Source organism: Pogona vitticeps, chromosome 6 (assembly GCF_051106095.1).
Source record: "Pogona vitticeps strain Pit_001003342236 chromosome 6, PviZW2.1, whole genome shotgun sequence".
NCBI classification, from domain to species: Eukaryota; Metazoa; Chordata; class Lepidosauria; order Squamata; family Agamidae; genus Pogona; species Pogona vitticeps.
This window is the reverse complement of record NC_135788.1, coordinates 39711285-39728888: the sequence shown is the minus strand read 5'-3', so window position 1 is coordinate 39728888 and position 17604 is coordinate 39711285. Positions and strand designations below refer to the sequence as shown.

Here is a 17604-nt window from a genome sequence, read left to right as displayed (position 1 = left end):
CCACCGTGTTACACATACTTAGTCATAGACAACATGCATTTCCTACCATGTGTAATTTTTTTTACCTCTGTTATGGCATTGAGGAATAGGTTGTTGACATTTCTGGTTTTGAATGATAAAGACCATCTTATATATTTTGTTCAGTCACCTTATATGTAAAAATAATTTTGCTTAAACATGAGTGGTAATCAGTTTACTGAAATGAAAAAAGAAGAAAAAATATGCAAGCCGCTAAAAACCCTTACTCTTGGTTCATGCTGTGTCCCCCTGCATACCATGGTTTGGAAATTAGAATGCATACTTCAAGGGTACAGTCCCTCTCCCTTCCTGCTCTCCATTTTAGAACAAAAGTCTTCCCTTTCCTTCTGTGTTGTACGGAAGAATCCTGTATATCTCTCTCAACATATATGTTCATAAATAAGTCCCTTTGTATTCATTGTGGTTTATAACCAGGCAGTAGGAATAGAATAGTAGCCTCCATTATGGTTTATCATTCCTGGTTAATACTAGCCAAAGATTCCTTCTAAATTAAGGTTTAAAATCAGTTTGCAAACTCTAATTAAGAGGAAGAGGGAAATCCTATGTTTGGTTCCGAAGTTTGTAAACAGTGGCTTTCAGGGAGTCTCAGCATTACATTTGTGCCATAAGTAGCATATGAAATTCTTCAGGTATTTCCACCAAGCTATCTACTACACTCCTCTGTGTGAATGCAATATCAGTATAGATCTAGAAGCTTTAGGAAGCTAAAGTTGTAATAGAAAATTAAAATAATTCTGGGATATAGGGATGAGCCTGAGGTAAAACAAGAGAAGAATTATCATTGAGTTAATTGGGATTTGTTCCCAGGTAATGGGTATAGAATTGTAGCATTTATCACAGTTTATCATTCATGGTTAATACTAACTGTGCGTTCCTTCTTAATTATTTTTAATGCAGGAGAAGATGATGGCAGAAGTCATAGGTATTGGGAAGCACATCTGTATTAAAGATGATTAAGTCAGTATAGCAAGATATGATGCAGTTCTGCTAAGCTGACATTATTTATACTGAGTTTGAGGCTTTTACTGCTTCTTAACATTGCACCTATTCATTTCATATTTATAGAAGTTCCTGGCTATGAACCCTCACTTAATTTAATAGAGAGTTCACAGGATAAATAATTCTTTTGAAAACAGACTTTCCATTCTGTTGGAAGGTTTTATTATAGAATGTTGTCAATACTATAAACAATATAATAGGGAACGTAAACATGAGAGCCTTTTGTCGCTGTGCTGTCTAGCCTTAGAGCTCATTGCCAGTGAAGTAAAACAAGCTCTGACTACAGAGGCTTTTAAATCTTGTCTTAAAAGTTATTTGTTCATTCTTCTTACACAGTTCTATTATGAATTGTGTATGTGCAAGTTAATTTTAACTCATTATGACTGTAAAGCATGGTTGTTATTTGTATGAAAAATGCTACAGAAATCTTAGCATTTGTGCTCTACTATTAATGCTGGAATTAAGACCATGAACAATTAATATAGATAAATATTCATGTGCCAGCTGAAGATAGGCACATGAAAATGATCTCCATTTTCTTCAGTGAGAGGCTGTCAGGACCCACTACATCATTCCAGCCTCTCCTCAGGCCCCAAGTGTTTACAAGTTGGATCAACAGGACTACAGTCTTTCTATATTCTATTTTTTTTTTCTGACACTACGAAAGGCAGAGCTAGATGGCAGACCTTGTGAAGCAAGCACTGTAAGTTGTCCATGCAGTCAGAACATTATCTGTTTTACACTGCTCATGCAAGGCCATTAGAGGCATCTACTGCAGCTGACAATTGGCAGCCACTTGAGCACCTGTCTGATCTTAGGTTGGACAGTTGCTGAACCAGCCATCGTTGACCATTTTTTTCTCTGCCTGTTGCTGACAGGAGGAAACCAGATGTAACTTTCTTGCTTTCCCTCGACTACCACTCCATTGCATAGCCACCATACATGGTGCACCAGATACCGGCCATTTCTTTTCAGCCAAGTGAACATTCCTGTTTCTCTCAATAACTGACAGTATATTTTACTTTTTAGAAAATACAGACATACAAATGGAGAGTTGAAGTTGATCAGGAGTTCAAAAGATATAAGTCAGTTTAAAAGTTAAAGTTAACCCTGAAATGTAATTTTACTTTACATTTCAGGGTTAACTTTAACTTTGACATGTAAGTATATACAACAGACAGTATTTTTTATACTTACAAATGCATTTCTTTAATAAAAAAAATACATTGGTTATGTTGGTCAGATTATGTTGTTCAAAAATTGCTACTTTAATATGCAACTATGTTATATATCATTTTTAAAATTATACAGTGGTGCCTCGCAGGATGAAAGACCCGCAAGATGATTGGTTTTTGCGATCGCTATGGTGCCTCACAAGACGGTTTCTTCTATGACAATGCTTCGCAAGATGGGTTTTTTTCGAGACCGATGCCACGCAAGAAGAATAAATTTTATTCGTCTTGCGAGGTTCCCATAGGGAACCTCACAAGAAGATTTTTTTTGCAAGACAGCGATTCTCGCGGAACGAATTACATTCGTCTTGCGAGGCACCACTGTACAGTATTATTGGATACAGCTGTCTAATGTGTGTACCTTAGTGCCATGGTATATAGAGATCATTGGGTGGTAGTTCAGGACTTGTCAACCTGCAGAGACCTCTAAACATCAGAAGTGACATTAGTAAACCACAGTATGAAGTGAGGTGTGGTAGCAGCTTGGACTGTACCTGTTTAATTTTTTAAAATTTAATTATTTTGCCTTCAACCAAGAGGCCTGTGTCTGAAATGGCTTACTTCAAGGGAAAGTGATATGATTAAAATGGTGATACAATTATGTTGACTAGCAGCAGTTTTGGGCACTTTTCCAGCAAGGCAGATAGGGGAGCAGATCACATTCACTCCTCCCCCTCCAGAGGGGCAGCAGTTGGAAGGAAGGGGTGTAGAAAGAAGAGCAAGAAAAAAAATTGACGTCTTAGTGAAGACTGTGCAATGAAGAGATATGTCTAGAAGGCACACTATTCAAGGTTTCTTCAGACCTGGCAGTGTGTCTGGTGTCTAAACTGTGTTCCTTATGGAACTTTAATAACCACTGGTGGTTCTGGTGTTCTTCCACAGTGTTTTATTTCAAATTACTTTGTTTTTTATTGACACACTTGTATTATCTAACTTATATTATTATGTTAAAATTAATCTTTTCCAAAAGGCACATTTCAGTGCTGTTTTTCAAAATAGAAGATCATGAGTTGGATTCAGACTAAATTTCTTATATATTGAGGAATCAATTACCGAACAGATCCTCTACAGCGTGAGTAGGATCCAAATCCTCATTGTCCTGTACAGTGGGAAAGGCAAGGGGCAGATGAAGTCTTCATCACATAAGTGGCCCATTCTCTGACCCATTTAGGACACCTCATTCCACACAACTTCAGTATGGTACTTTGCTCTTAGCTGGCATGCAACATAGAGGCCATTACACCAATACTGAAAGATCTGTATTGGTTGCCATCTACTTCCCAATCCCAATTGAGAATGTTTGCTTACAGCTTTAAAGAGTTTGAGCTATGTCTGTCCAAGGAGCCACTTGTCTTGTTATGAACCAAATGAGATGTTAATGTCTTCATGAAAGACCCTGTTGGGAATATCGTAAGATGAGTAGGCCTACTTGATAGACATATGGAAGGGAATTCTCTCTGTATTGCTTATAGATTATGGGATACATTTATCTTGGAGATGCAGTCAATCAGTTTCCATTTTCATTGTTTTTAAATCTCTTCATAGTGTCCTTTTTCACTGTTTTGATTCTTAATTGTTGAAATTATTCTTTGTTGGTCTGCTTGCTTTTGGTGATGTTGCTATCTTCTGTGACCATTTTTATTTTTAGTAGAAAGGTAAAGTGAAATTGTAAATTAAATAGCATTTAATGCATCTGAAGCTAAACACTGGCCAGAAGGCTAGAAAGTTCTGGATCACAGCAGGTGTGAAAGCCAAGGTGCAAGCATAATTTAGAGGCCACAATGCACTCCTGTGCACACTTTTTGGAAAAGATACATCTCTAATTTGCACAGCATTGTTTCATCAGAAATTATCAAAAGTAATATTGTTAGGCATACAGACAAATATGTGTTGTTGAGAATCTGGCAAGTAGAAATACCTTCACCAAAGCTTAGAACCCGTCTCCTATTGTTTAAGTACAATCTGCTAGACTTATACCCTTTCCCAAGGTGAGGTTTGCCCCTTTTGATAGAAAAATGGGGAGAAGATAGTGGAGCAGTTCAGTTCCAAGTAGAAATGTGGTGGTGGGTGGTTGAAAACTGTCCACGGCAGGCTATGTATCACTTTAATTCTTTCCAAAAAAAATTGTTCAAAGGAGTTCCTGTAATCAAGTATCTCTTTTTTCCTCATTTGGATATGGGGGAAGCTGAACCCCACTAGCAGTTAGAGCACCCAGTTCAGTAATTTTAAGCATGTCTGAGAACTCTTTTACTGGAGATTCAACAGGAGTTCCTTAACTGCACAGGCAATATTCAACAGATTTTCATAGCAAGCAGTTATGAAAGTAGGACTAGATCAGAAAGAAATGCAATGAAAGCACCTCCTAAATGAGACTACTGTACACAGTTCCTTTTCGCTTAGCTCCCCTTAAAGTTTGCTCAGCTCCCATCCTGCCTTTTTTTTTCTCCAGTGAAATGGACATTGAATTGCTACTTAGTCTTATGTTCACATCTTGTATCCCTGTTCACTTTAGAAGGAAGTAAAGTATTTAGTTTCATGACTGCAGAGCCTATGAAAAGGAACCAATATATTAGAGAATATTAGAGAATACAGCACAGCACACATTGGAAGTGCTTTTCCCTTTTACGTGCAAATGGTGCTGTCCTTGCATAACAAAACCAGCAGTGGCCGGAGCCTCTAGTGTGCTTGTACACAGATCCAGTTGCCTTTATTATCACTGTCCCCCGCCTCAACAGATCACCTTACTCCTATTAACAGATATGTCACAATGTAGCCACTAACTAAGGTCAAATGAAACCAAGTTGTAAGTTTCTGTTGCCATTTGAATGCCAACAAAGGTCTTTCTCTCCCCTGTAAGATGGTCAGGTGCTTTATATCAGCACTTGGCAAGAGCTTTTGCATTTGTGAGAACTGTTTTTGCACAGAGAACGCAAATTGCATAGATGAGCTATGATGGATAGTAGTTGCGTAGAATTTTAAAAATTAGAAGCATTGCATTGTGTGTATATCTTTGAACACTTTGCTTCTCAAATGGAAAAGGCAATAGCTTTGTGAAGAAACACTGCAAATTGAGGAAACCTCAAGAGAAAACAACAGCTCAGCTCATACTCAAATTGGAGCTGAGAGTTGTCAGAGGGCTAATGAATGGTCTCATTGAAAATAAGCAGTTTTGAACATTTCTTTACATCTGTACCTAATATTTCAGCTATTGCCTTAGAAACTTCATAATTAAAACATAGTTATTTGTTTAATTCTTCCATTTTAAACGCCTGTGCTGCTGTGAAAGATACAAGGTAGTTGTGATCAACTATGTCTGATAAAACTCCATTGTTCTCTCTTGGAATCTGGAAAAGCTGACTCTAATTGTATTTTTTTTAACATTGGGGGTTAGCTGCTGTTGTGCACTCAGCTTCTAGACTGTTTTTAAATAGAGATGTTTCTAGAGCTGATGTTTCTAGAGCTATCACTAAGTAATATGTCTGTCCACATGAGTGGTAAAGAGGTGTTGTTCTTCTTGACTCTGAAAGCCCTTGACAGCCTAGGACTTGGAAACCACCTATCTATAGTTTGTTGTTGACAAACTAGCCTTCTTCTGAGCTATTAGAATATATGTCTTGTTGAGTTCAACTTTCTGCATCCTTCAGAAGGAACATTTTTAAGATACAGGTACCATGCAGCAATTTGTTTTGAATAAAGTTAGAGTTTTTTAAATCATAATATTGATGTTAGCTGCATAATAGAAGGTAAGAGATTGGCTATTTTTATGCACTTGTATAGTTGTTTGTCAAAGGCGGTATACAAACAAGCATCCTATACTTTTACATAGGTGCTTTTTCCCTTCTTTTGTTTGAGTTGAGGGAACAAGTCAGGATGTCACCATTAGCTATACCTTCCTTTAACATCTTAACCAGGAACCTACAGTTATTGGTTTCCAAGAAAATCAGGATGTGAAAGGCATGATTAAAATAATACCTTCATATCCCAGTTCATCTGAAAGCAGTTCACCACATGGTTTTGTACCCACTTTGTTTGGAACCTTTGGTTGTCAGTTCAAATGTCATGGGAAGCCATAATTAGAGCTGGCCTTGTGATTTGTTTCTCACTCTTATACGAGAACATAGCAGCTGCTTGTGGAGACAGGAAGTTCTTTTGTATCTCAAAGGAACTTACTTGTGAATCTAAAATCAGTAGTGACTTCCTAGTGTGGAGACTAATTCTGGAATGGGAAGCTGTAACGTGTGAAATAGCTGTTAGCCCCTTGGTGAGATAAAAGTATCAAAGACAATATACAATAGAGAAAGAAATAGCCTTTAAGAATTCATTTGGGAGACAGGAAAAGTAACCAGACGTTTGACAGATTATTCAGCAAATGTACCTTTTATTGGGAATTTTAAAAAATAAGGTGCTGCTTAACACTGCTGTGTCATTAATATGATACATTAAAAATGTTACTGTCAAGATAATGTTTCATTTCTGAAAATTGACTGTAAGAGTTTATGGGCAGCGCTCTTTATATTCTGCCCCAGAAGATAAGGTATCTTTTAACTTGCCACTTGACAAAATCATTATGCTGTTATAAGCCTTCTCGTGAAGAGTGTGATTAATGTTAAAGTATAAATAAAACCAGATTTGAAAATAAAAGGAAAATTAGACTTCGTCTGCTTACAGGAGACCTGATTTGACAGATGCTGACTTATGTGCAAAGTGTTGAAACTGTGAGTGGCAGAATAGTGTAGATTTAACCTCCGTTAATTCTTCCAACATCTTCCACCTAGAGCAAGACATTTCATATCATAGTATGTCTTCAGTGAGGTGGGAACCTTGGCTAAAATTAATTAGCATTCTTAATCCTGACATCATCTTTAATGCATTGGCGAGATCTCATTTAAAAAAATGTTTTAAACTCTTAAAAATGCATTACAACACACAGATGGGAAGAAAGAAGAGGAACTATTCACCTGTGTAAAAGGAACATTGCATCTTGCATACTCCTGATTACTCATTATAAACATTTTTTGACATCTGTCTTTATAGTTTCCAAGAAGAAGACTCTGTTAAAAGAATCATTTTTGTACAGCAGTCACCATTTCAGTCTTGCTTTACCTGTATTATGAAAGCAGATGGTCTGCATGTCTTTTGAATATTTATAACTATCAAAAACAATCTCTTGCTATTCACCCTTAGGCTTATGAGATGTCAGTACTGTTCTAGTTGGTGAAAAATCATCTTGGGTGTTTACAGAAAGAGGATTACATTAAGCTGAAATGACTATACATTTTCCAGTTTAATATTTGTCCATCAGCTGTTTAATCGTATTTAGATAATTGTGTAAATAAGTTGTTGCAGCCCTTGCCCCCTCTGCTGATCGAGCTTGAAAGCTTTCAACATGGATAAGACAGTTGTATAAACGCATCTTTTTTTCCCTTTGTATTTTGAATAATCAGGAAGGACTGTGAAAGTTTTACAGATGATACTTTGAAAAAATTCACACATGAAAACAACCCTAAATATATCTATGTTCCTGGGACTGGCTTAGAGAATATCTTTCTCCGGTGTTGCCTCCTAGGTCAGTTATCATATTCTTCATAAACATTGTAGTGTCTATCTTCTTTGATGAAGCTATTCATAGACTTCAGTACAGATATGTAGGAATAATACTTAAGGTATGAACATTAAAGATGATGGAGAGGGATTCGGGGACAGTGTAGGATAAGTGGTTTTCTGACCTGAAGCTGAACAATCACAGATAACAGATTTTGTAGTGGCTGGTTGATTTGGCGGCAAAGCATGAGCAGTTTTGGTTTAGATGATTGAACTAGCTTGATTAATGTTGTGTTTTGTTACCTTGAGAGAAGAACAACAATGCATTTTTAACCACAAGCCATTTCTGATCAGAGTCTACAGGTCATAGTTCAAGAAAGGCCATCTTAAAGTTGAAGAACAGACGGAATACAAAAACCTTTCTCACAAGTAAAGAGAAACGTTTCTGCATGTCTTCTAGGCATACCCAATATAAATACAGACAGATTGCTGGGAACATTTTTTCCCTTTAAATTGCACAATTTATACGAAATGACTTTGATACCACCTTTCCCACCTAATGAGAGGGCAGGATTCAGAATATAGAATATATGTGAAAGCTGTCTCAGTGAACCAGAAATGAACTTTACAGGGGGAAAAAAAATCCCATCCCTATTACTACACAGTTATAGAAGAGATAATTATAAATAATGCATTTGGCTGGGAAATAAGGCACAGACTGGCAGATGGTATCATCCCAGTGTAGTGGGGCTTTTGCAGAGGTGGCACCATTTCAGATCAGATCTTCATCAGACTCAGAAAAAGAACTATAAGTACTTTGCATGCGTATGTTTGGGTACTTTTAGGATCTTCAGACTCACAAGTTCAAGTAACCTTGCAAGAAACTGTGTAAGCTATTCAAGTTGATTGTTAAAATGTTATTTCAGGTTCTCTTCTCCAAGGAAGGTCAAACAATAAATTTATTAATACTGTGGCATCCTGTATTTTTCATTAGGATTTTTCCTATGTACTTATACATTATTTCAGGATATAGACAATTAAATGAAAATAGCTCTAAACCTCAACAGAAGTTTTTTTTGCTTCAAGTTAATTAATTAATTTTCAGACTGATACAAGTGAAAGATGGCAAATTAGTGGATAGAATCCAGCTAATTTTCGCATAAGGTTTGCATAAGTTGCTGTAGCTAAGTGCAACTAATTGACAAGGTGCTAGAGTACATCTCAATGGCACAAACAGACACACATGACAAGGAATACAACTGAGACACATCTGAACACCTCATCATTTAGCTGCATCAAACAGTGACGAGTTATGCACACCTTGTGCTAACACTAATAGATTTTTGGCCAAAGACTGTTAAATGACGATAAAGAAAAAGTTGAGTTAATATTTTAATCAGGAGCGGCCAAATTGTGGCTCTCACATAAGCTCTAGCCAGTGAAGTTTGTATTGAAGGAAGATAGATTTTGCAGTTTCGACAACATCCGGTGGGCCACACGTTGCCTTCTCCTATTTAAATAAATTATAGATCTGTATTCATTTAGTGATTGTATGATATGAAGATAGTACATGTATAACATCTATCCTTCATTTGAAATTGCCTTCTAAAGAGTTAAAAACATTTATCTTTTAACGGTCTTTCCTGTACAGTACTAATTTTAGCACAAGATAACAAGCCTGGTAGTCATCTGTCATCATCGTTGTTTTATGGGCCATCAGGTTGGTTCTGACTTGTAGTGACTCTGAATTAATGACCTTCAAGACATCCTGTCATTTAACAGTCCTGCTCAGGTCTTGCAGGTTAAAGACTATGTCATTCCTTTCCTTAGTCAATCCATCTCAGGTTTCATCTTCCCTTTTTTCCAACTGCTTTCCACTTTCCTAACATTATTGCCTTTTCCACTTAGTCTTGTCTTCTCATGATAAACTCAAAGTAGGATCACCTCAGTTTAATCTTTGTCACTTTTAGTGAGAGTTTAGGATTAATTTGTCATTTTTTCTCCATCTTGAAGAATTGGCTATTTAGTGTAATAATTCATTTTTATATTTATTGTCGCATTATGTGTTGTAAGCCGCCTAGAGTGGTCGCAATGACCAGAGAGGCGGGATATAAATAAAATAAATAAATAAATAAATAATTTGTTCTAGAATCCCTTTATTTGGATTTTTGGCAGTCCATCTGTCAAGTTACAGTAAAAACAAGACAGATCTTCAGTAAAACCAAACCAGTTGCTTGGGATTATTTTGTTAGATCAATCTAGGTGCCTTTGTCGCATATAACTTTAGGGATGTGAGGTCAAATCTACTGTGCATCAACCAGTTACTGAAATATTGGACAAGAAGAGCTGGAGTTGAAAATTACAAACAATTTTTGCTGTCTCATGGGTGGCTCAGGTCAGAAGGGCAGTAGAAAGTTTAAGAGAATTGTTCCCCCAGGCTCTAGTACCTGGTAGAATAGGCATGTGAAAAATATATTTTAGAAGTACACTATATAATTGCTTCATTAAGTACCAACTTTAATATTATAAACTTATTTTTCTCGTGTGTATAAAGGATTATCTTCTCTTTGATTCTGAAAACTCAAATAGATCAGCAGAGAAAGGGGTATGTATAAATAATAAAATAATATAAACATATTAGAGAGATTACATCCCATGAATACATGAGAAAAATATTTACAGAGAGGATTTAGGTTTCATGGTGAAATGATAAAAGGAATATGATAAACTGAATCCTTGATTTCAGTGGATGTCTATGGAAAAGCAGTCCATACGGTATGATGGAATATATGTATGTCATAAATTGATATTATATAAATCTCTGTCTGGGATACTACACTAATATTGCTGTCAAGTGAGCAAGTATAAATGCCAGAAATCTAAAAACTATATTCAGTATTGATTTGAGATTAAAAATATTGCCCAAGAAATAATTAAAATAACTTCTTTGTTGAATATTTCAATAATACAGATGTTTTCCCTTTCTCTTTTCAGAGTATGATTTCTTCCATTGTGAACAGCACTTACTATGCAAATGTTTCAGCAGCAAAATGTCAGGAATTTGGGAGGTGGTATAAACATTTCAAGAAGGCAAAAGATATGATGGGTAAGCAGAAAGATGAGAGCTGAAGTAGTGGTAACTACATACTTATCATTTAACACATAACTTTATTTTTAATTCTTGAAATATGGGTCTCTAATCTAACAAAATCTCTATGACAGCTATCAAAGAGTTATGTTCTGTTACAAATTTTGTAAAGTACAGAGAGGAAGTAGGAAATTATGCTGTTGCTAATGCTTAAATGTTTCAAATACCTGTTTTTTAAAATCACTATTCATTAACACTGACATACTGCCACCCACAAACTTTCTCACAATTTTAGAAATAAAAATTTTAAATTTACTTTGTATTAAATATTTCAATTTAGTTTTTAAAAACCAAGCCAGTTTACACCTGAGTGCAATGAACATGTTTCTCTTCAGACGTTTTTGCAGTACGATTCTCATCACTTGTGACAACTGGTGATGCTTACTGGTGCCGAAACAGTTGAAATGTGCTGAAACAGTTGAAGTGGAACAGTATGTAGAGGATGATACATTTCCCAACACGCTAGCCTATTTAATGCTCATCATACTTATTTATAATCGTCACTGTGCATAACATTTGTGACAATCAGAAAATTGTCTCTTTGGATTCAAGAATGATGGAATCTGCTGTATTTTTAATTCATGGTTTCTCTAAGAAGAACAAAAAGAAAGCATAGAATTTTTTTTACTATATGTATTTACGACAGTTCACCCTGCATCTTTGTAACAAAGATTTCTTACACATTAAAGGGTTTACTAAAACACATAGCGTGTTTACTAAATGCAAAATATAAAAAACAGTTCTTAGCAGAATTACTAATTACCACTTTAGTGGTAATTCCAGCTTTAGTGCGCTTTTTATTGACATTGTCTATTGATGAAGTTGCATAATTCCTATGGTGGCTGTCTGTAAATGAAGTTGGAGTCAGCCTTAGTCATATTTAAGACTAGACCCATTAAAATCAGTAAGAGTTAAGTTAATCATAATTAATGTAGGTGACATTGATTTCAACAGCTGTCTTCTAACTATGACTATGTCTAAATGCACCCCACCCTCTGATCCAAATAGTCCTAAAGTAAGTGATATGCACAAGTCTTTTCGTTCATCCTTTATATTAAAGCATTGCACAATTTAAAATTATAGACACATATCAAATATAGGTCAAATTAAAAATAAATTAATATGTTAAAGATAATTAGATTATATTTGACCAGAAGTGTCATGGTAGTACATTTGGGATACCAATTTTGTCCTAAATTCTTTAGACACAGTCTCTGTGCCCCTGGTTAATCATTTGCAAGAACAGCACTGTTTAAGTAATTTCAAGATATTAAAAAAGTAGTGGAAGAATAATGCATCCTGGGGACCAGTCACATGCAGAGCTGAACAAAAAAAAATATGTTCCCAGTGATGTCATAAAATACAGGTGTGAAGCAATGTAACTTACCATGTTTCCCCGAAAATAAGACAGGGTCTTATATTAATTTTTACTCCAAAACATTAGGGCTTTTTGCAAGTCAGTGCCGATTTTTGTGGACGGAGCTGTTCGTACATCGAAATATTAGTAACTAGAGACGTTCATAAGTCGAGGTTCCACTGTATTATGCATCTGACTCCATTTGACCTGGTCCCTTCCTTATGGCTGAACTTGTAACCTCTCATATGCTAAAATACAGATTTGGTACCAGGGTAAATGTTTCAGATGTTTTACCTCCTCTCCTCTACCCAAGACATTAGTTTCAAGTAAGCTATATGATGTTAAAATCATCTGCTCTTAGAAAAAGAAATGGTTTTCCTAAACTTATTTGCGTTTGCTAGAAATGTCTGAACAAATACTAATGATGTTGCATTGTTAGGATCCCCTAAATTAAACAGAATAAAAATGTTGAACTCTCCTGTTTGATACATACCAGTAAACCATTTCATCTAGGTAAATAATATTTCTTGTTTTCCCTCTGTAGCGGAAATGGATAGCCTTTCTGAACTATCACAACAAGGTGCCAACCATGTCAACTTTGGTCACCAGCCAGTCCCAGGGAACACAGCTGAACAGCCTCCATCCCCTGTTCAGCTTTCTCATAGCAGTCAACCATCTGTTCGGACCCCTCTTCCAAACCTGCACCCTGGACTTGTATCTACTCCCATTAGTCCTCAGTTGGTAAATCAGCAGCTTGTAATGGCCCAGCTGTTAAACCAGCAGTATGCAGTGAACAGACTTCTAGCCCAACAGTCCTTAAATCAGCAGTACTTGAACCATCCTCCTCCTGTCAGCAGATCCATGAACAAGCCGTTGGAGCAGCAGGTCTCAACGAACACAGAGGTGTCTTCCGAAATCTACCAGTGGGTGCGTGATGAATTGAAACGAGCAGGAATCTCGCAGGCAGTTTTTGCACGTGTGGCATTTAACAGAACTCAGGTTAGACACTTCTTTAAAAAAAGAAAAGAAACAAGATTAATTTTCACCCATCTGCTGTGTTCATTATTCTGTTGTTTTCAGTAACATAGAATTGTAACACATGATGGACACAGAGTGCAAAACTGGTTATTATTCTAACTAAACTTAGGTTGTGTCCCACCTACCCTTATCTTGAAGTAAGTATAATTCTTATCACATTCTTGCACTAGGAAATGTTAACAACATTTAACTGTTTCTCTTACCTTTTAAAATTTATTAACAATTATTTGGGAAACCAAGCAGTTCAAAAAGAACATTATATTAATCATTTATCTATATATAGTTTCCTTGTTTCCCATGCTAAGGAACAGTTAAAACAGTACAGCTTTAGTGTTTATGAGAAGTAGCTTCCTCCTGTAATAATGTGCTACATTTTTGTATTGCCTACATTTCTAGCTCATTTCACTTCCTACTGAGTGAAGAAGTATACATGTTGTTGTCCTAAACAAAGTTCCAATAATAGTTGGGCTATATAGTGTTAGGATTGTAAGTCACAATCTGTTAAATATCCCTTTTCTTATAACAATATTGAAGTTGTCCTTGTTATGTTTCTTCTCCAATCCATTCTTGGTTTTGTATTTTTTTACTTACTCTGCTTTGCTGATATTCTTCCTATGGATGGTATGGGAGAAGAATGAATTACAATTCAAGAAGAAGCAATGGTGAATGATAGTAGTAATAGTACTGCATCAGTAGAATTGCACCAGCACTATTTAATTTTTGATTGTATTTGGTATTGAGACTGTGTTTGTGCAAGTGTTCTCTAACTTGAGTGACATAGTGTCCCCTGCTCCTGACATCTTTCTGTACTTCCTGCACTTGGTATACTACAGAGATATGATGGTGTTCATTAATACTTTGAAACTGAAAAGCAAATAGCAGACATCAGCATCACTCATCACTGTCTTGCCACTTTGTGATCCCAGGAAATAAATTATAAAAGAGGAAGGGTGAACCAAATATATTCACACAAAAATAATCAAAATTCATGGGACATAAAGAGATATCAGACATTACACAGAGTGACATGGTATTAAAACATTATATACCAGTTGTCATAAGTGATTTAAACATCTAATTTGTTGTTGTATACTATCAAGTTGGAATCCTCCAGTAGCTACTCTAGTAGGGCTCTCAAGGTAATTACAATATTTAAAAAGTGGTTTTACTAGTTTCACTCCCAAGTGAATTTCCATGACCAAGAAGAGATTCAAACTCAGGTCTCCTAAATCCTAGTCTGTCATTCTGTTCACTACGTCACACTGTATAAATAATTGCATGCCATTAAGTCTGTTCTGACTTATGTTGACCATTTCCAAGGTTTTCTAGAGTTATTTGATTTACAGTTCCCTTCTTCTAGGGGCATTTTGAGATTGTGCAGCTTGCCCAAGGCTGCACGTGTGTTTGTGTGTTTAGTCGTTTAGTCGTGTCCGACTCTTCATGACCCCATGGACCAGAGCACGCCAGGCCCTCCTGTCTTCTACTGCCTCCCGGAGTTGTGTCAGGTTCATGTTGGTTGCTTCGCAGACACTGTCCAGCCATCTCATCCTCGGTCGTCCCCTTCTCCTCTTGCCATCACACCTTCCTAACATCAAGGTTTTTTCCAAGGACTCTTTTCTTCTCATGAGATGGCCAAAGTACTGGAGCCTCAGCTTCAGGATCTGTCCTTCAAGTGAGCATTCAGGGTTGATTTCCTTTAGAACTGATAGGTTTGTTCTCCTTGCAGTCCAGGGGATTCTCAAGAGCCTCCTCCAGCACCACAATTCAAAGGCATCAATTCTTCGGCGGTCTGCTTTCTTTATGGTCCAGCTCTCACTTCCATACATCATGACAGGAAAAACCATAGCTTTGACTATTCGGACTTTTGTTGGCAAGGTGATGTCTCTGCTTTTCAAGATGCTGTCAAGATTTGTCATCGCTTTCCTCCCAAGAAGAAGGCGCCTTTTAATTTCAGGGCTGCTGTCTCCATCTGCAGTGATCATGGAGCCCAGGAAGATAAAATTTGACACTGCCTCCATATCTTCCCCTTCTATTTCCCAGGAGGTGATGGGACCAGTGGCCATGATCTTAGTTTTTTTGATGTTGAGTTTCAGACCGTTTTTTGCACTCTCCTCTTTCACTCTCATTACAAGGTTCTTTAATTCCTCCTCACTTTCTGCCATCAGAGTGGTATCATCTGCATATCGGAGGTTGTTGATATTTCTTCCGGCAATCTTAATTCCGGCTTGGGTTTCTTCCAGTCCAGCCTTCCGCATGATGTATTCTGCATATAAGTTAAATAAGCTGGGGGACAATATACAGCCTTGCCGTACTCCTTTCCCAATTTTGAACCACTCAGTTGTTCCATGACCAGTTCTAACTGTTGCTTCCTGTCCCACATATAGGTTTCTCAGGAGACAGATAAAGTGGTCAGGCACTCCCATTTCTTTAAGAACTTGCCATAGTTTGCTGTGGTCCACACAGTCAAAGGCTTTCGCATAGTCAATGAAGCAGAAGTAGATATTTTTTCTGGAACTCTCTGGCTTTCTCCATAATCCAGCGCAAGTTGGCAATTTGGTCTCGAGTTCCTCTGCCTCTTCGGAATCCAGCTTGTACTTCTGGGAATTCTCGGTCCACATACTGCTGAAGCCTACCTTGTAGGATTTTGAGCATAACCTTGCTAGCGTGTGAAATGAGTGCAATTGTACGGTAGTTGGAGCATTCTTTGGCACTGCCTTTCTTTGGGATTGGGATGTAGACTGATCTTTTCCAATCCTCTGGCCACTGTTGAGTTTTCCAAACTTGCTGGCATATTGAATGTAGCACCTTAACAGCATCATCTTTCAAGATTTTAAATAGTTCAACTGGAATGCCATCACCTCCACTGGCCTTGTTGTTAGCCAGGCTTTCTAAGGCCCACTTGACTACGCTCTCCAGGATGTCTGGCTCAAGGTCAGCAACTACATTGTCTGGGTTGTCCGGGATATCCAAATCTTTCTGATATAATTCCTCTGTGTATTCTTGCCACCTCTTCTTGACGTCTTCTGCTTCTGTTAGGTCCCTCCCATTTTTGTCTTTTATCATGTTCATCTTTGCGCAAAATGTTCCTCTAATATGTCCAATTTTCCTGAACAGATCTCTGGTCTTTCCTTTTCTGTTATCTTCCTCTATTTCTTTGCATTGTTCATTTAAGAAGGCCCTCTTGTCTCTCCTTGCTATTCTTTGGAAGTCTGCATTCAAGTTTCTGTAACTTTCCCTATCTCCCTTGCATTTTGCTTCCCTTCTCCTCTCTGCTATTTCTAAGGCCTCGTTGGACAGCCACTTTGCTTTCTTGCATTTCCTTTTCTTTGGGATGGTTTTCGTTGCTGCCTCCTGGACAATGTTACGAGCCTCTATCCAAAGTTCTTCAGGCACTCTGTCCACCAAATCTAGTTCCTTAAATCTGTTCTTTACTTCCACTGTGTATTCATAAGGGATTTGGTTTAGATTATACCTGAGTGGCCCAGTGGTTTTTCCTAATCTCTTCAGTCTAAGCTTGAATTTTGCTATGAGAAGCTGATGATCAGAACCGCAGTCAGCTCCAGGTCTTGTTTTTGCTGACTGTATAGAGCTTCTCCATCTTTGGCTGCAGAGAATATAATCAATCTGATTTCGATATTGCCCATCTGGTGATTTCCATGTATAGAGTCGCCTCTTGTGTTGTTGGAAAAGAGTGTTTGTGATGACCAGCTTATTCTCTTGACAAAACTCTATTAGCCTTTGTCCTGCTTCGTTCTGAACTCCAAGGCCAAACTTCCCTGTTGTTCCTTTTATCTCTTGGCTCCCTACTTTAGCATTCCAGTCCCCTAGAATGAGAAGAACATCTTTCTTTGGTGTCAGTTCTAGAAGGTGTTGTAAATCTTCATAGAATTGTTCAATTTCAGTCTCCTCAGCAATGCTGGTTGGTGCATAAACTTGGATTATTGTGATGTTGAATGGTCTGCCTTGGATTCGTATTGACATCATTCTATCATTTTTGAGATTGTATCCCATTACAGCTTTTCCCACTCTTTTGTTGACTATGAGGGCTACTCCATTCCTTCTACGGGATTCTTGCCCACAATAGTAGATATGATAATCATCTGAGCTGAATTCGCCCATTCCTGTCCATTTTAGTTCACTGATGCCCAGGATGTCGATGTGTATTCTTGCCATCTCCTGTTTGACTACCTCCAGCTTCCCAACGTTCATAGATCTTACATTCCAGGTTCCTATGCAGTATTTTTCTTTAC

General features: G+C 37.3%; 1 protein-coding gene across 18 annotated transcripts in view; it reads left to right on the top strand.

The window, feature by feature from the left end:
* The window catches only part of SATB1 (SATB homeobox 1), a 136685-nt gene that overhangs the window by 54588 nt on the left and 64493 nt on the right, over positions 1 to 17604 (top strand). For 16 of the 18 annotated variants that reach the window (XM_073003365.2, XM_078377261.1, XM_078377260.1 and 13 more), the window contains 2 exons: positions 10806 to 10917; positions 12861 to 13315. In XM_073003365.2, coding sequence (XP_072859466.1) covers positions 10806 to 10917; positions 12861 to 13315 — 567 coding nt within the window. The remainder of the gene's footprint in view (positions 1 to 10805; positions 10918 to 12860; positions 13316 to 17604) is intronic. The other 2 variants (XM_078377262.1, XM_073003368.2) reach the window with 1 other exon arrangement.